Raw genomic sequence first — 19,910 nt, forward strand, 5'->3', positions numbered from 1 at the left:
ATGGCCTGTGTCAAGTGGTGAATGCAAACCAGTGTAATGTCATTTTTTGGGGGGCAATTTTGGGGGGCGGCTTTCGGTGCCTTTGCAATGTGCAGACACATTTTGAACCACGCCAGCCTCTTTCAAGCTGAGCAATAAGGGGATTCTCAAAGGAGCCCGGGGAAGGGTAGTCGGGGAGAGAAAGTCTGCAGGCATCAGAAGGATCTATGGTTGAGATTGGATCAGTCTGTCATTACCACAGGGAGAGCTGGGAGAGATGCAGGCAGAGGAGAGATCTATCTGGTGGGATTACAGGTCGGGCGGCAGGACTGTGTGTGTGTGTGTGTGTGTGTATTTAAGGAAGTAGATGGCGTTGCTGTCTGTCAGCCTGGTTGCTTGTCAGTGAGAGGTAGAGGCAGCGGGCAGGTGTTCCACCTACGGAATAAACGGTCATGTGTTTGCATAGGTACTGTATATCATCTCCCTCCTACCCACGCCCCGTCTCATCACATCATCCTGCAGCATACGGTATTGATAGTACAGCCAGTAGTAGACAATAGACATACAAGGTCTACTGTGTTTAAAGACACAATGGGATGGAGCTAGGCTAGAGACATGTAATCACTCTCAAATAGCTATGGGTACAAGGCCTGACAGTCTGAGGTCAACTTGAACTATTGCAGATTGCACCTTTACATGAGCACACAAAATGCACTTCAAGATGATTTGAGCCTTAGTGTTTTAGTTTTGTGCCGTTTTAGTCTTTTGGTTACAATCACAATAGAATCACAATGTAAACCCCCTTGTTCCAATTACACCCATGACTAACCTGCTCACAACCCAAGACAAATCCTTTCATTAATCTATCTAATCCAGTGAGTTTTAATATAAATTAACTTTCTATTCTGGGGTATCTTATCAGAAGCTCATTAATCATGAATATATATTTATAGAAAGATTGATATCACCTAGAAAACAAACATCTTTGTACTGATCCTCAAATTCTTGGATTCTACTTCAATATTCTGCTTTCTCCTCTGTTCTCGAACCTTAGTTGGAAAGTGAGGTAGCGACGACAGCATTCTTTTTCCTCTAAAGAAGCTTACATGGTATCGGTCCTCTCCCCTCTCCCCTCAACCCCTCTCTCTGCAGGTACATCACCCAGCAGGGTCACAAACTGGATGTGGGCGCCCCTCGCCCCCCCGCCACCGTCACCAATGCAGTGTCCTGGAGGTCAGAGGGCATCAAGTACAGGAAGAACGAGGTGTTCATGGATGTCATCGAGTCCGTTAACCTGCTGGTGAGGAGGCTTTTCACTCGGATGTCAGTAAAAAACACCTCAAGTATTGTAATTAATAATGGGTACTATCAAAAGGTCCCTAGTATACCACGAACACAGTAGCCACAACGTGCTAGTGAGGGTCTGCACTATGATTTCAGTCTGTGACTATTGTATTTGTTTTAATAACGTGGTCTCTCTAAGGGCACTGTTTCCCCCCAACAGTACACATTTTTGTCGTAGCCCTGGACAAAGACGTATTCAACTCTTCGAGGACTTGATAATTAGTTGACAAGTTGAATCATGTGTGCTTGTCCAGGGTTACAATAAAAATGTGTACTTTTGGCAGTACTCGAAGACTAGGTTTGGAAAAAACTGCTCTAAGTTAACAGGGACTAAGTCTAAAATAGTCCCAGGTTTTCCCATAGCCGCCCTCAGGAAGTAGCCAGCACCCCCTGATTAAAAAAGCCTTTATTACTCCTGTATGAGCAGAGACAAAAATACACCTGAGCTTTATTGTATATAGTTTTACTATGCTTTACTGTATATACATCTACTACTGTACTACAGTGCCTTCAGAAAGTATTCACACCCCCTGACTCATTACACATTTTGTTGTGTTACAGCCTGAATTCAAAATGGATTAAATATATATTTTTAGAAACCCATCGACACACAAGACCCCATAATGACAAAGTGAAAGCAGGTTTTTAGAAATGTTTGCATGTTTGTTGAAAATGAAATACAGAAATATCTCATTTACAAAAGTATTCACACCCCTGAGTCAATACTTTGTAGAAGCACCTTTGTCGGCGATTACAGCTTTGACTCATCTTGGGTATGTCTGTATCAGCTTTGCGCAACTGGATTTGGGGATTTTCTCACATTTTTCCTTCCAGATTTTCTGAAGCTCTGTTAAGTTAGATGGGAAGAGGCGGTGAACAGCAATCTTCAAGTCTTTCCATCGATTTTCAATGGGATTCAAGTCTGGGCTTTGGCTGGGCCACTCAAGGAGTTTCACATTCTTGTTCTGATGTTCCGACGCTGTGCCTGGTTATATCCTACATTGTGCTTTGCATTCAGTAAAAAAAAACATTGCATCACAGCATCTTTTTCCTTATGCTCCTTATGCTCTCTGAGTCTTTCACGTGCCTTTTTAAAAACTCCAGGCGTGCGGCACAGGAGGTTGGTGGCATCTTAATTGGGGAGAACGGGCTCGTGGTAATGACTGGAGTGGAATTGGTGGAATGGTAACAAATTCATCAAACATTGTTTCCAGGGTAGATCCATTTTTGTTCAAATTAGATTTCTAATAGTCTGATATACAGTTGAAGTCGGAAGTTTACTAACACTTAGGTTGGAATCATTAAAACTAGTTTTTCAACCACTCCACAAATTTCTAGTCAACAAACTGTAGTTTTGGCAAGTCGGTTAGGACATCTACTTTGTGCATGACACAAGTAATTTTTCCAACATTTGTTTCCAGACAGATTATTTCACTTCTAAATCACTGTATCACAATTCCAGTGGCTCAGAAGTTTACATTCACTAAGTTGACTATGCCTTTAAAGCTGCTTGGAAAAATCCAGAAAATGATGTCATGGCTTTAGAACCTTCTGATAGGCTAATTGAGATAATTTGAGTCAATTGGAGGTGTACCTGTGGATGTATTTCAATGCTTACCTTCCAACTCCATGCCTCTTTGCTTGACGTCATGGGAAAATCAAAAGAAATCAGCCAAGACCTCATGAAAAAAAATGTAGACCTCCACAAGTCTGGTTCATCCTTGGGAGCAATTTCCAAATGCCTGAACGTACCACGTTCATCTATACAAACAATAGTACAAAAGTATAAACACCATGGGACCACGCAGCCGTCATAACACTCAGGAAGGAGACGTGTTCTGTCTCCTAGAGATTGCGAAAAGTGCAAATCAATCCCAGAACAGCAACAAAGGACCTTGTGAAGATGCTGGAGGAAACGGTTACAAAAGTATCTATAGCCACAGTAAAACGAGTTCTATATCGATATAACCCGAAAGGCCGCCCAGCAAGGAAAAAGCCACTGCTCCAAAACCGCCATAAAAAAGCCAGACTACGGTTTGCAACTGCACATGGGGACAAAGATCATACTTTTTGGAGAAATGTCCTCTGGTCTGATGAAACAAAAATATAACTTTTTTCCATAATGACCATCGTTATGTTTGGAGGAGAAAGGAGGCTTGCAAGCCGAAGAATACCATCCCTACCGTGAAGCACGGGGGTGCTTTGCTGCAGGAGGGCCTGGTGCACTTCACAAAATAGATGGCATCATGACAATTTGTGGGCAGAACTGAAAAAGCGTGCGCGAGCAAGGAGGCCTTACAAACCTGACTCAGTTACATCGGCTCTGTCAGGAGGAATGGGCCAAAATTCACCCAACTTATTGTGGGAAGCTTGTGGAAGACTACCAGAAACATTTGACCCAAGTTAAACCAATTAAAGCTAATGCTACCAAATACTAATTGAGTGTATGTAATCTTCTGACCCACTGGGAATGTGATGAAAGAAATAAAAGCTGAAATAAATCATTGTCTCTACTATTATTCTGACATTTCACATTCTTAAAATAGTGGTGATCCTAACTGACCTAAGACAGGGAATTTTTACTAGGATTAAATGTCTGGAATTGTGAAAAACTGAGTTTAAACATTTGGCTAAGGTGTGTGTAAACTTCTGACTTCTACTGTATATTTAACGATTTGATAATCATTTGCAGTGTGCAGACTAAGAAACCAGGTCAGATTTACAGTATTAATCAGCATTGTGTCAGAGAAGCTTCCAGACACCATTCTCCAACTTCCTTGAATTTGTATTTTTTAAAATCTTTATCTGACTAGGCCAGTCAGTTAAGAACAAATTCTTATTGTACAATGACGGGCTTCCCCCCGGCCAAACCCTCCCCTAACCCAGACGATGCTGGGCCAATTGTGCGCAGCCCTATGGGACTCCCGATCACGGCCGGTTGTGATACAGCCAGGATCGAACCACGGTCTGTAGTGACGCATCTAGCACTGAGATGCAGTGCCGTAGACCGCTACTCGGGAGCCCCAAAATGAATTGTCAGAAGTGGGAGGAAATGATTTCAGAATTCCTTACCACAGAAACCGGAGGATTGTTGTAACGGTGTTACACCAGGATACCCACGGCTCTTTGTTCTGACACATAACCAGCCCCTTGAGCCCATTTCATGTATCCCAGGGGTCAGAGACAGAGACTAATAACTGGCTAATAACTGACTGATTGTAAGGAAGAGCAAGTCTGATGGGCCTCTCCATGCCACATGATCATTTAATTAGATAGCTGGCTTTCCTCAGAGTTCCCTTTTTTTGATAATACATTTTTTCATCTTCAGTCTCTAGGTCAGTCTCCAACATACCTTCTCATTCTTTTCCATACCTCTCTCATCCTTTCTTAAACTCCTTTTGTCATTTCTATACTGAATTCCAGGGTTTCCTGATTTCTTTGGTTCCTTCATGATGAAGGAGACTTCGCATTGCGAGTGTGGTAACGCAAGACTATCTAAACTATAAAATGTCCTGCTGTTGTCTCTCCCTATTTAAAGGGGGGCTGAACTCACCAATTCTTCCTGGGTTTTTCCGCTTCTCATTAAGAAAAAGCGAGACTTGCATCTTGGGGGTGGGTTATGTTTGCTATATTGTACTCTGGGGAGTTATTGTTGTTTGTCCCCCCCCCCTGAGTCCCGGTAGAAACATTTCGCCCTCAAAATAGTCCGAATTATTCGAAGATAAATGAAGAAATCTCTAATTAATTTGAACGTTTTTGCCGAGCAGGTCTTAGTTGCACAATTTCACATCAGGCAAAGGTGTTTGGTGCAGTATTTCTCAAGTTAAAATATTTGCATGAAAACAGACAGCATCGAGTCAGCTGCTGCTTCATCAGCAAGCTGTCAAACTATCGTGAGTTAAGCACAAACTACACACTGTTCATCATTGCCCAAGTTCCATCTCTGTGTTTGTCAATGAAGCTAACTAGTAGCAAGTGGCCACTCCATAAAGGGCTTAGGGGCCAAGTGTTCTTTCTACATAACATTGGCAATGTGTTATCTTTTATGTAATGATTGGATAGAGCACAATCAGCGCAGATGTTTCTCTGTGCATGACAATTCTCCTAGGCGTTACCATGCTGTGTTAGTGGGCATTATTGAAATCAAAACCAAACCCTCAAATATCCACTGTATCTAGGAAATCTCACAAATCTCTGTTTTGGGAAAATACTGACTTTATGAAAAATATTACACTTTGTAGTACATTTGTACACTTGAATCAACGTTTCTGACTAATAGCGATGCAACATAGGCCCTTTTCAACCAGAGAAGTATATATTTTTTTAAACTTCAGCTTCCCTTTAATGTAACCGTGTCTGTCTGTCTCCCTGTGCAAGGTAAGTGCGACCGGCAGTGTCCTGCGTAGTGAGATCATGGGCAGCATCAAGCTCAGAGTGGTTCTGTCTGGAATGCCAGAGCTCAGACTGGGCCTCAACGACAAAGTGCTCTTCGAGATCACAGGAAGTGAGTAAAAACACATGCAGTATAATACACACACACACACCACACACACACACACACACACACACACACACACACACACACACACACACACACACACACACACACACAAACACACACACCATTAATTTATTTAGTCACACACACACACACACACCACACACCACACACCACACACACACACACCACACACCACACACACACACACACACACACACACACACACACACACACACACACACACACACACATTAATTTATTTAGTCATTTGCAGGCAGCGAAGAGGCAAGTTAGTTCCTATATTTCTTATTGCAGTACACATACTGTAATATAAATATTGTATCAAATCAAATACTGTTTAATTAAGGACACAAACTACAATACTATAGAATTGGCTCTATTATACTAAAGAAAAAACAACTACTGTATTTGTAATGGATGGATGGATGGATGGATGGATGGATGGATGGATGAAATTCATTGGTGTTTGTATTTCACAGTATTTTACTTTTACATTGAATTGGTGCAAACAGGTTGGCTGCTGGGTAATGTGTTTTATATCACCTGCACTTCTACAGGGCAGGTTAACAAAGGCTTCCAAACTGGCGGCTACTACCTGGCAAACCAGACCAAAAGGACATGGCAAAATGCTCCACCATTTAAGGTTTAAGACTTGCTGACACTCCAATCTGTCCCCCATACATTTTAAATTGATGGGGCACTACTACCACATACTAGTTGAAATTGGTACTCTCACTAACACGTGCAACAAATGTAGCCTTTTATAAAGGACACATCAAAATACTGCATTTTAAAGAGCCAGAAACAATAATACCATGCACCCACTAGTGGTCAAAAGGTTTTTGGAGCTCAAAAAATATGGTACGGTACTGTATTTTGTGGAATGGAATTACAGTATCATTCCAAATACAGCAATTCTTTCTCCGCACACAAAATATTCCCACAATGCACCACAATCTATAGTATGCTGCTGTAAAACATTTTACTGTTGATAATACCCCAAAATACCATATAAATGACTGTTTTCCGTTACAGTGCGCACACACACACACAACACTCACACAAGTACACAAACGGTACAAACACACACACACACAAGTACACAAACGGTACAAACACACACACACACAAGTACACAAACGGTACAAACACAATCCTACAAGCATGTAAACGCACACCAAGAGGTAAAGACTCTTATACCAAACCCAAATAATCTGACTCTTCAGACTTGGAGAGCGATGGTCATAATATAGGTAACATGGACAATTATCTTCCAACCCCATGGTAAAATCCTCACCCTTCAAAATCTCAGTGTGCTCCCAATCCTGCCCAACTCACCCCCCTTTTCCCCCTGCCTCCTCTCCCCATCCCTGCTCCCACCACTCCACTGCTCCCCATCCCTACCTACACCCCCCACCTTCACCGCCCCAGTCCCTGTTCTCACCCCTCACGTGCCCTGGTTGTGGGGCGTCTGGTGGATTACTCTTCCTTGGTCTAGCCCTGTTGCTAATCCCTCCCCGAGGCTACTGCTGCTGCTGGCAGATGAAAGATGCCCCCTGGACGGCTCCTCACATGTGCATGCTGCCCACGGACTGGAAGTGGAGTGGGATGTCTGGAACAGAACAGGAAAACTACTCCGACAAAACAATGAACAGATAAACATGAGAATTTAAAATGGGCTTCTGCACTCACCCTATTGTACCATAACCAGAGGAGGAGGCACTTTAATATCTTTCTTATGTGTATGTTTACTGGTCTGTGTCTGTGCGCGTCATACGTATGGATGCCTTTCAAGAGACACCCCACTGCAAAACCGAAGGTAACTTTCAACCACAAATGCTCGTGTGTTTGATTACTAACAAGCCTTTACTGTTGCGCCTGGCTTTCTACACGTGAACAGACATGGGTTAAACATCACCTTCTTCTGGTCAGAGCCCGTTACTACATACAGTTTTGTGGAGGAGACGGGAGGGTGAGGACAGTCAAATCTGGGTATGAGGAAAGCATACAGATGAAACGTGCAGGGAAATCAAGACACGTGCGTACAGGGAGAGATTTTAAGTAGATTGTGAGAGATATACGAGAGCTGAAACAGTTCAAATTGGGAAAACAAATCAAACAAACGCAGGATTTCCGATCTGATATGGATACATGAGTGTTCTGTTGCCTCGTTAGGGAGATGGCACAGCCTTTCGGGTGAACCACAGGGGACTGTGTACACCCCCTTAGAGCCAAAACATAAAGGACTGTGCCTCCTTTTTCACAGTTACCCAGTGATGATGCAACATGGGACATCATACCTGTGTCGTGGACCAGTGCTCCCAAGGGCTTACCTGCCGGGATTTGAGCTGTCTTAACAGGTCTCTCCAAAGACTTGACTCGGTGTTCTAGCTCTCTGTATCCATACGACCGCCTCTTAACCGACTTAGTTTGGATTCAGTGCACTGTTGAGTCTTCACATAGGAATGAATGGTGTCACGTGCATCCGTCGATGGCTGTCTATTTCTATACAGCCATTGCTGTATGGACAGGGTTATTCTTTCTAGGTTCATGGGGGGATTTAAGTGAAAGCCCAGTGGCCCTGATTCATTATAAAGAGCTTTTAACAGCAGCTCTGCTGGACCATTTACTCTGGGAAAACAACAAGAACATTAGGCTTTCTCACTACGGCACACATCCACATTGCCATGACATTGTTTTCTAGCCCACTACTGAAGAGAGTGGTCTCCCGAAGCTTTCTCTTGCAAGAGCTGACTGATGGAACTCTTTATAAAGTCCTTATGAAGAAGACACAGTGGTGTGTGTCCAGTGTCACTGTGAGTTTTCAGATCACGAAGGATGACAGTGGAACATACAGGAGATTAGCCTTTTTTTGAAGTTAGTATCCGAGGCAAGTAAGGTGTGCGGAATGTACAGTATTTTAACTGGGACTGGTGAACTGCTATGGACTGCTGTTGAGATTTTGCACTTCTCAGGAGTTGACTGTATTAGGACATAGCGTACAATAGCCCCCTCCTTGCCTGTGTGTCGTATCAGGAGAGAAGAGTAAGACGGTAGAGCTGGAAGACGTCCAGTTCCATCAGTGTGTCCGTCTGTCTCGCTTCGAGAACGATCGAACCATCTCCTTCATCCCCCCGGACGGAGAGAGTGAGCTCATGTCCTACCGCCTCAACACCACGGTCAGTGACACACACACACACACACACACACACACCCTCCCTTGCCCAATGTTAACCTGATGACCTTCTCTCTCTCTCTCTCCTCTCCTGGCCTTTCCGTGACAGGTGAAGCCTCTTATATGGATCGAGAGTGTGATTGAGAAGTTCTCCCACAGCCGAGTTGAGATCAAGGTTAAGGTAAAGGATGTCCACCATCATTCACTGTCAATCTGTCAACATCTACTGTGTTTCACCAGTAGGTCCAACACTGACCTCTCTTAAGTACATAGACACAGATCCATGTTGTTTCCATTTTTTGCTTCAATGTGTGAAAACCGTTGGGTTTCCTCACCCTTAAACTCATAGCAAGTTAATAATTGAACAGGAAATTCTTCATACAATAGCCTCCGTTCCATGTCCATGACTGTGTTTCTTTCCTCATGACTGTGTCATCATCGCTGTAGTGTAAAAGTGGGTTTTACCCCATAAATTGCCCCCCCTCCCCCTCTTTATGTCACTGCACGTCCTTGTCGGTAACCCTGTGACCCTTACCTTTTCCCCTCCACCCTGCAGGCCAAGAGTCAGTTTAAGAGCCGCTCCACCGCCAACAACGTAGCCATCATGGTACCCGTGCCCAGCGACGCCGACTCGCCTAAATTCAAGACGAGCACAGGCAGCTGCAAGTATCTTCCCGAGAAGAGCGTGGTGCAGTGGAACATCAAGTCCTTCCCTGTAAGTAGCCCACATGGACACAGCTAGCGTCATGAGAGAAACTCAACATTACTATGCTAATAACCTATTGCAGATGGCAGTCGATGCATTCCTGTTCGTGCATCCTCTGCTATTATCATAGATATTGTAACAGTCACCATGTGTTTTTAGATGCTATTTGTTCAAGCCTTGCTCACCCAAGAGTAACACAAGGGCTATACAACAGTTGTAACTCTTCATTACCATACTATGGGGTCATTCCATGTCCTTTCAGGAAGCCATCACACCCACCATCTCCAATTGTTCTGAAATCGTTTCTCTCGTTAGGATTTGCATTCCTGCCACATTCTTTTGTTGAAATATAATTTGATCTCTGAGAAATTAAGAATTGATTGCACTCAAATTGGCCATTTTCATTTATTGGATTCATATAATATTCAGTAAATATATTGCCTTACAGTCGATTGGACCAAACAAATAAATGATTAAAAGTCCCACTTACGCCAATCCCTACCCAACAATGAGTAGATAGAGAACTGATACTATGTCTGAGAAGTTGTATGGAGTTGCAGCTTGGACTATTGTTTCTTCATCCTATGCAATGTATTCTCAGTGAATTTGGTATATTTAGTTTTTTCTCCCCCGTTCATAGAAATAAGTCATTGAAGTTGTTAGGTTTATGTTCCATCCTACATCCTGATAATACCAGGTTCTGACCACAAGATGGTGCTGTTCCTGCTATTAATGTTAAAGGGATAGTTCGCTTAAATTACAAAATGACAATGGACAAGGTATAACAATAACCCATGCTTTGGTTTATGTTTACCTGGCCACTGTTTCAAATGCTAAGTATGTATTCGTGACACAAATCCAATGCAAGTTAATGGTACCTATATTAGCATTTTCACACCTCATTTCCAAATAATCTAAAAGTAACATCATTGACTTATTTTTTAGATACTTTAGTATGATTTAAACAGGAAGCGTGAAATTACTGATATAGGTACCATTGACTTGCATTGGATTTGTGCCACAAATGCAAAAAAGTTAGCATTTGAAACAGTGGCCAACAAAACCAAAGCCTGGGTTACTTTCATACCTTGCCAATAGACTGCTTAAAGGGTAAGGAAACCAATGTAATTTTGTAAATTGGGTGAACTATCCCTTTAACATTCTGGTAATAACAGAATGGGACATAAACCTAACAACTTCAATGAAAAGAGGATTTTTAAAAACGTCACAAATTTCACTGGGAATACATTACATAGGATGAAGAAACAATACTCAGAGCCGCTGCTCCGTACTACCGTCAGACACGGCGAACTGATACTATCTACTCGTTGTTGGGGTGGGATTGACGTAGGGTGTCCGTGGGGGGCTGTTGACCATTCCTTTGGATTCCTCATGTCTAACTCATTGTTAATTAAAAAAAAGTTTTGTCCAAATCGACTGGTACTATATTTATTAAATATTATATGAATCCTATAAATTAAAATGGCCAATTTGGATGCAATCAATTAAACATCATTTCTCAGAGATCAAATTATATTTCAACAAAATAATGTTGCAGGAACACTAACATTATTTTCTTTCATGAGCTTTTTGAAGTGGAACAACCCCGTGTGTAATTATCGACTGAATGGTAACTAAATAGTCAAAATAGAGTCTTGTCCTACCATTCTCGGAAGGCAGTACATGCAGTATTCTCACAGGAAACAGCACATTTATAGATAGCATGTTTTCACACTGCCACCAGACGAACCCAGGGGAGGTTAGCCAAGTAATGACTGATAACGGCTTTAGAGGAAATATAAAACGCCCCAACACTTCATATTGATAAAGACCGATAAGGATACTGCACTCAACCCCATGACTATTAACATTACATTCAGCATATGACTGTCAGCTCTCGCTGCTGCTGTAAACCCACATCCTTCCTGGCTTTGAAAAACAACAGAGTCACACGGACAGTTTTAATAACTGTGTCGTGACCAACGACATCCAAGTCACCTCTGTAGTTGTTTACTTTACCTTGATTGGACAAGGCAGTCCTGTGAACTGCGGATGTATCCTGCCCCAGTGCAGGTGTGAGGAGAGTTTTACAAGTATAGGAATGTTTAGTCTAGCTAGTTTTGCTTTGTTAAGAGCAGATATGTTACAAAGAAACCTACCGGAGAGAAATGCCACAAATTTCCCAACGAAAGTGTGTGATCGTGTGCGTTTTGTGTGTAGGGAGGCAAGGAGTACACGATGAGGGCTCACTTTGGGCTGCCTAGTGTGGAGAGTGATGAGTTGGAGGGGAAGAGGCCCATCACTGTCAACTTTGAGATCCCCTATTTCACTGTATCTGGTATCCAGGTAAGTTAACCGAACCCATTTTAATCTCTGTTAACGTGAACCCTTGTAGAGCCACATGAGTTTCAGTGAATAGTGCATACAGGTTGGAAGGAGCAGTCTCACCAGTATGTCTGGTTTATGTAACTGTTCTTTGAATAGTGCATACAGGTTGGGAGGAGCAGTCTCACCAGTATGTCTGGTTTATGTAACTGTTCTTTGAATAGTGCATACAGGTTGGAAGGAGCAGTCTCACCAGTATGTCTGGTTTATGTAACTGTTCTTTGAATAGTGCATACAGGTTGGAAGGAGCAGTCTCACCAGTATGTCTGGTTTATGTAACTGTTCTTTGAATAGTGCATACAGGTTGGAAGGAGCAGTCTCACCAGTATGTCTGGTTTATGTAACTGTTCTTTGAATAGTGCATACAGGTTGGAAGGAGCAGTCTCACCAGTATGTCTGGTTTATGTAACTGTTCTTTGAATAGTGCATACAGGTTGGGAGGAGCAGTCTCACCAGTATGTCTGGTTTATGTAACTGTTCTTTGAATAGTGCATACAGGTTGGGAGGAGCAGTCTCACCAGTATGTCTGGTTTATGTAACTGTTCTTTGAATAGTGCATACAGGTTGGAAGGAGCAGTCTCACCAGTATGTCTGGTTTATGTAACTGTTCTTTGAATAGTGCATACAGGTTGGAAGGAGCAGTCTCACCAGTATGTCTGGTTTATGTAACTGTTCTTTGAATAGTGCATACAGGTTGGAAGGAGCAGTCTCACCAGTATGTCTGGTTTATGTAACTGTTCAGTGAATAGTGCATACAGGTTGGAAGGAGCAGTCTCACCAGTATGTCTGGTTTATGTAACTGTTCAGTGAATAGTGCATACAGGTTGGAAGGAGCAGTCTCACCAGTATGTCTGGTTTATGTAACTGTTCTTTGCTCCTCCTCAGGTACGCTATCTTAAGATCATTGAGAAGAGCGGCTATCAGGCGTTACCGTGGGTACGCTACATAACACAGAGTGGAGGTGAGACACACACAAACACACACTCCTTATCTCAGCACTATACAACCCAGTAGTGAACCCAGCTTTCATATCCATTACCTCTCTACTTATAAAGCTGGGGGATCGGAATTATGCCTTGGTGCCATTAGGTTCTCCGTGTCACTTGGCTCTGCATGCCAAGGTGACTATCACCTTTCCACTGTAATCAGCAGAGGTAGAGAGAGAGAGGGATGGAGGCAGAGAGAGATGGAGAGCGGGTGAGAGGAAGGGAGAGAGAGAGAGATGGAGGCAGAGAGAGAGAGAGAGAGATGGAGGCAGAGAGAGAGAGATGGAGGCAGAGAGAGAGAGAGAGATGGAGGCAGAGAGAGAGAGGGGGATGGAGGCAGAGAGAGAGAGAGAGATGGAGGCAGAGAGAGAGAGAGATGGAGGCAGAGAGAGAGATGGAGGCAGAGAGAGAGATGGAGGCAGAGAGAGAGAGAGATGGAGGCAGAGAGAGAGAGAGATGGAGGCAGAGAGAGATGGAGGCAGAGAGAGAGATGGAGGCAGAGAGAGAGAGAGATGGAGGCAGAGAGAGATGGATGGAGGCAGAGAGAGATGGAGGCAGAGAGAGATGGAGGCAGAGAGAGAGAGAGAGATGGAGGCAGAGAGAGAGATGGAGGCAGAGAGAGAGAGAGAGAGATGGAGGCAGAGAGAGAGATGGAGGGAGAGAGAGAGATGGAGGCAGAGAGAGAGAGAGAGAGATGGAGGCAGAGAGAGAGATGGAGAGAGAGAGATGGAGGCAGGAGGAGAGAGAGAGAGAGATGGAGGCAGAGAGAGAGAGAGATGGAGGCAGAGAGAGAGAGAGGAGGCAGAGAGGAGATGGAGGCAGAGAGAGAGAGAGAGAGATGGAGGCAGAGAGAGAGAGATGGAGGCAGAGAGAGAGAGATGGAGGCAGAGAGAGAGAGATGGAGGCAGAGAGAGAGAGAGGAGGCAGAGAGAGAGATGGAGGCAGAGAGAGAGAGAGAGAGAGATGGAGGCAGAGAGAGAGAGAGAGATGGAGGCAGAGAGAGAGAGAGAGATGGAGGCAGAGAGAGAGAGGAGAGAGAGAGAGAGAGAGGAGAGAGAGAGAGATGAGATGGAGGCAGAGAGAGAGAGAGAGATGGAGGCAGAGAGAGAGAGAGAGATGGAGGCAGAGAGAGAGAGAGATGGAGGCAGAGAGAGAGAGATGGAGGCAGAGAGAGAGAGATGGAGGCAGAGAGAGAGAGATGGAGGCAGAGAGAGAGAGATGGAGGCAGAGAGAGAGAGAGAGAGATGGAGGCAGAGAGAGAGAGAGAGAGAGATGGAGGCAGAGAGAGAGAGAGAGAGATGGAGGCAGAGAGAGAGAGAGAGAGAGAGAGAGAGAGAGATGGAGGCAGAGAGAGAGAGAGATGGAGGCAGAGAGAGAGAGATGGAGGCAGAGAGAGAGAGAGAGATGGAGGCAGAGAGAGAGAGAGAGATGGAGGCAGAGAGAGAGATGGAGGCAGAGAGAGAGAGAGAGAGATGGAGGCAGAGAGAGAGAGAGAGAGAGAGATGGAGGCAGAGAGAGAGATGGAGGCAGAGAGAGAGAGAGATGGAGGCAGAGAGAGAGATGGAGGCAGAGAGAGAGATGGAGGCAGAGAGAGAGAGAGATGGAGGCAGAGAGAGAGAGAGAGATGGAGGCAGAGAGAGAGATGGAGGCAGAGAGAGAGAGAGATGGAGGCAGAGAGAGAGAGAGATGGAGGCAGAGAGAGAGAGAGAGAGATGGAGGCAGAGAGAGAGATGGAGGCAGAGAGAGAGAGAGATGGAGGCAGAGAGAGAGATGGAGGCAGAGAGAGAGAGAGATGGAGGCAGAGAGAGAGAGAGAGAGAGAGAGAGAGAGAGAGAGATGGAGGCAGAGAGAGAGAGAGAGAGAGAGAGAGAGATGGAGGCAGAGAGAGAGAGAGATGGAGGCAGAGAGAGAGAGAGGCAGAGAGAGAGAGAGATGGAGGCAGAGAGAGAGAGAGGCAGAGAGAGAGGGAGGCAGAGAGAGAGAGAGAGAGAGGCGCACCACAATCCGATACCTTACACTGGCAGTGTTGACTTATTCATAAGCGAGTTCTAAGCGGTTATTGTAATGCCATTTATAACTGCTCCACTGACCCCAATGTGATCACTATCACTCTAACCTAATGTAGCAAATGCATGAAACGAGATCCCCGACATACTGGTCTTGACAATATATATTTTTTAAATGTAGGGGGGAGGTTCTATTCTGACTGTTGAACCAATCCAGTAAATTTGGAGGAGTTAAGATGTGTCGCCTTGTTCACATCCAAAAGCGGAAGTCATGTCAAAGGCTCTCTTTTGATTTCCCTCTGAAAACCTGAACATCCGGTTGTTGGGGACTCGGCAGAAGGCACAGGCACGCCGAGCCCCAGTTTTGTGGGTTTAGATGCTAACAGCGTTAATGTGATCAGCCACAGTACAGGGGCAAAGTGATGATACATAGAACAGCGTTAATGTGATCAGCCACAGTACAGGGGCAAAGTGATGATACATAGAACAGCGTTAATGTGATCAGCCACAGTACAGGGGCAAAGTGATGATACATAGAACAGCGTTAATGTGATCAGCCACAGTACAGGGGCAAAGTGATGATACATAGAACAGCGTTAATGTGATCAGCCACAGTACAGGGGCAAAGTGATGATACATAGAACAGCGTTAATGTGATCAGCCACAGTACAGGGGCAAAGTGATGATACATAGAACAGCGTTAATGTGATCAGCCACAGTACAGGGGCAAAGTGATGATACATAGAACAGCGTTAATGTGATCAGCCACAGTACAGGGGCAAAGTGATGATACATAGAACAGCGTTAATGTGATCAGCCACAGTACAGGGGCAAAGTGATGATACATAGAACAGTGTTAATGTGATCAGCCACAGTACAGGGGCAAAGTGATGATACATAGAACAGCGTTAATGTGATCAGCCACAGTACAGGGGCAAAGTGATGATACATAGAACAGCGTTAATGTGATCAGCCACAGTACAGGGGCAAAGTGATGATACATAGAACAGTGTTAATGTGATCAGCCACAGTACAGGGGCAAAGTGATGATACATAGAACAGCGTTAAATCAGTGGGGCAAAGTCAGCCCACAGTACAGGGGCAAATGATACATAGAACAGCGTGATCAGCCACAGTACAGGGGCAAAGAACAGCGAGATCACAGAACAGTTTAATCAGCCACAGTGGGGCAAAGTCAGAACCACAGCCACAGTACAGGGGCAAAGTGATGATACATAGTAATAGTGTACATTAACACTGTTACATCTCCCTCTTTTGGCAGATTACCAACTTCGGACAAACTAAGGGCAAGCCTGCTGCCAGACGAATGGATCTTCACTCCCTCCCCCTCTCTCTGGCTCCCTGGGAGTGAGGGACAGCAGAGGACAAGGAAAGGGTAACCATTTTCACCACTCTCCAAAAGGACCAGGCAGCCATCATGCCCCTGATCTGCAGACATTGAGTACCGTAAAGACTCTGTGACGATCTCAATTGCATACTCCTCTCTCTGTCATTTCCTCAAACCCCATTGGATGAGGAAGCCAGAGGTCCCACCCCTCTGACCATCTCCTCCAATGGGTTTTGAGAAGGAGACGAGGAGAGACGACGCGAGGAGTAGGCAATTGAGACCGTCCCATAGTTTCCCTTCAGAGCTCGACTGATGTGTCACCTATGGCAAAAGTTTTACAGCATCTGGAGACATGTTTTCTCAGTTTATAGAGTAATGAATGTAGGGGTTTTCCCCTATTGGTCGTGTTGTAAAAATTGTATAGTTTGTTTATTCTCAAGGCACAGTGTGTTTAATTTACTGTAAGAATTCAGGGTGTGAGACATGGTTGAAAGTCTATGAACATTGAAACGTGGCTTTTACACAGCTGATAAACTTGTATCTGGTGGGTGTGGTTGTCAGGTGATGTTATCGTGGGGTCAGTTCTGGAACAGCATTCAGTCTCATGAAATGAACACCGAGCTGGTCAGATCACCGATTACTAAGTAGTACAAAATAAACAACATTGTCATCCATTGCCATCTTTGTATTTGCACTCAGCTTACAACTAACTATATGGAAAAGACTGAAGGAATTATTTTTCTTTTTGCTTTACTGACAAGGAAGTAGTTTATCTACCTGGCGGGAACAGATCACTTGAGGAAAATACATGAAAGAAATAATGTAACCCTCCAGAAATACAGGTGGACCAGTATGAACAAGGCCTTGCCTGGCTATTGTATGCCAAAATGGGTTAAAATTAATGGTTTTATATTTTTTATTGATTTTTCTCCATAAAAAAAAAACACCCAACTTTTCCAAAGCAGGTGTTGTTTGGTATAGTTACTGTAGTCTGTTGGGCACCAACCCCTCATATCAGCCTTGGGTCTCTGCCAGAGGAATAGAGTTGAAAGGTTCAGCCCAGACTAGACGCTACAGTCAATTTGTTATGTGCATGAGTTTGCGGTGTGTAGGCCTACTGTATGAAATCCCATATTACACTTTCCTTGTAAAATAGTTGTTTGAGGAACAGAACAAATATGACGATTTTCTTTCAGAAAGGGTTTTAATGATTAGTACATGTGTTTTTCAATCTCTCAATATCTTATTTATTAACCATATGTAAGTCAATAGGAGGCAAAAGGACCAATGTATAAATAAATGTCTTTGTACTTTTTCTTCTAGTTATTTGTCTATCAGTGAGATTTGTATTTTGAACCTCCTGGGTCCATACTTAAACTTTTGCTTAAACCGAGGTTTAGACCTTTGGTTTAAAATGTCTCGGTATTAGCTTTTCTCATAGGCAAACCTGGCACAATTAGCCACTATGCTAAGTATGACCAGCTGAATAGCATGATTATGTCCGGTAACAAATTCCGTATCAGCCAATTCAAATTGTTGACGCAGTTCGACATGATCCAACACTTTCATAAAAGCGTCCTTAAAAGGGGTAGTTCACAATTTTGGTCATGAAGCCCTTTATCTACTTACCCAGGGTCAGATGAATGTGTGGATACCATTTTTATGTATCTGCGTCCAGCATAAAGTTAGAGGTAGTTTTGCGAGAAAATGCTAACTAGCTTAGCACAATGACCGGAAGTTTACAGGAACAGCTAGACTTTGTCGTTGCACCAAAACTAGTTAGCAATTGCGCAACTTCCTTCAAAACTGCACACACAGACAGACATGGTATCCAGAAGTTCATCTGACTCTGGGCAAGGACCTCATTGGAAAATCCCAAACTATCCCTTTAACACAAGTGCAACGGAACTTGGTATGTGAGTGACTGGTCAAATATCTCAGTGTAGGAAATCTACATCCTGATAGTTGACCCAGTTTGCAGCAAAGGTTATAGAATCCCACATTAAAAAAAGTCCCTTTGAAATGTAGAATTACATTTGTGTTGTAAGTCGCTCTGGATAAGAGCGTCTGCTAAATGACTTAAATGTAAATGTAAATGTGTTAGTGTGTTGAGACGAGAAGTGCATATTGAATATTAAGATTAAGAATTCATTTCATAAGGAGCCACATCTTTCTTCAGCCTAGTAGACAAACACACTGCAAGGATCTAATAATCATATTACATTACATGGACTTGTACGCCTAAATGTAGACCTACAATGTTTAACATACAATTTATAATGATTCATTTGTGAAATATACGTTATTTGACTTGATATGACCAGTAGTGAAGCGTTATCCCCCACCCCCATTGTTTTGTTGTTGTTGCCACCAGTGAAATATGAACTCTCAGCAGTCTCATCTTCCAAACTTTGAGCCTCAGCAGACTGCACCATCAGTCAGTGAAAGCATAAAATAGAGGTACAGTATGACAAAACCACCATCCTTTAAAAAAAAAAAAAAAAAGCTACAAATATAAACATATAATCCTCCTACATATTTCTTTCCGTAAAAAAAGTCAATAGCCAAGTCAAAGATCATGCATCATGCAAATATTGGCACACTTTACTTGTTACCACTGGCTCCAGGTCATCTACAAGTCCATGCTAGGTAAAGCTCCGCCTTATCTCAGTTCACTGGTCACGATGGCAACACCCACCCGTAGCACACGCTCCAGCAGGTGTATCTCACTGATCATCCCTAAAGCCAACACCTCATTTGGCCGCCTTTCGTTCCAGTTCTCTGCTGCCTGTGACTGGAACGAATTGCAAACATCGCTGAAGTTGGAGACTTTTATCTCCCTCACCAACTTCAAACATCTGCTATCTGAGCAGCTAACCGATCGCTGCAGCTGTACAGCCTAACGGTAAATAGCCCACCCAATTTACCTACCTCATGCCCATACTGTTTATATTTAGTGGGGCAAATAAGTATTTAGTCAGCCACCATAATTTGCAAATAAATTCATTAAAAATCCTACAAATGTGATATTCTGGATTTTTTCCCCCTCATTTTGTCTGTCATAGTTGAAGTGTACCTATGATGAAAATGACAGGCCTCTCATCTTTTTAAGTGGGAGAACTTGCACAATTGGTGGCTGACTAAATACTTTTTTGCCCCACTGTATTTACTTTTCTGCTCTTTTGCACACCAGTATCTCTACCTGTACATGACCATCTGATCATTTATCACTCCAGTGTTAATCTGCAAAATTGTAATTATTTGCCTACCTCCTCATGCCTTTTGCACACAATGTATATAGACTCTTTTTTCTACTGTGTTATTGACTTGTTAATTGTTTACTCCATGTGTAACTCTGTGTTGTCTGTTCACACTGCTATGCTTTATCTTGGCCAAATCGCAATTGTAAATGAGAACTTGTTCTCAACTAGCCTACCTGGTTAAATAAAGGTGAAATAA

The 19,910-nt window shown here is 43.5% G+C and overlaps 1 protein-coding gene across 1 annotated transcript in view; it reads left to right on the forward strand.

Annotated features, from left to right (window-relative positions):
- LOC115145324 (AP-1 complex subunit mu-1-like) overlaps window positions 1-17,766 on the forward strand; it is a 37,553-nt gene extending 19,787 nt beyond the window's left edge. Inside the window, exons 5-12 of the mRNA XM_029686812.2 lie at window positions 1,132-1,279; window positions 5,701-5,827; window positions 8,882-9,024; window positions 9,130-9,201; window positions 9,577-9,735; window positions 11,947-12,072; window positions 12,997-13,072; window positions 16,386-17,766. Of these exons, the coding sequence (XP_029542672.1) occupies window positions 1,132-1,279; window positions 5,701-5,827; window positions 8,882-9,024; window positions 9,130-9,201; window positions 9,577-9,735; window positions 11,947-12,072; window positions 12,997-13,072; window positions 16,386-16,408 (874 nt within the window). The 3' untranslated portion in view covers window positions 16,409-17,766. The remainder of the gene's footprint in view (window positions 1-1,131; window positions 1,280-5,700; window positions 5,828-8,881; window positions 9,025-9,129; window positions 9,202-9,576; window positions 9,736-11,946; window positions 12,073-12,996; window positions 13,073-16,385) is intronic.
- The last annotated feature ends 2,144 nt before the right edge of the window (window positions 17,767-19,910 follow it).

The sequence above is a fragment of the Oncorhynchus nerka genome, linkage group LG17, assembly GCF_034236695.1.
Source record: "Oncorhynchus nerka isolate Pitt River linkage group LG17, Oner_Uvic_2.0, whole genome shotgun sequence".
Classification (NCBI taxonomy): Eukaryota; Metazoa; Chordata; class Actinopteri; order Salmoniformes; family Salmonidae; genus Oncorhynchus; species Oncorhynchus nerka.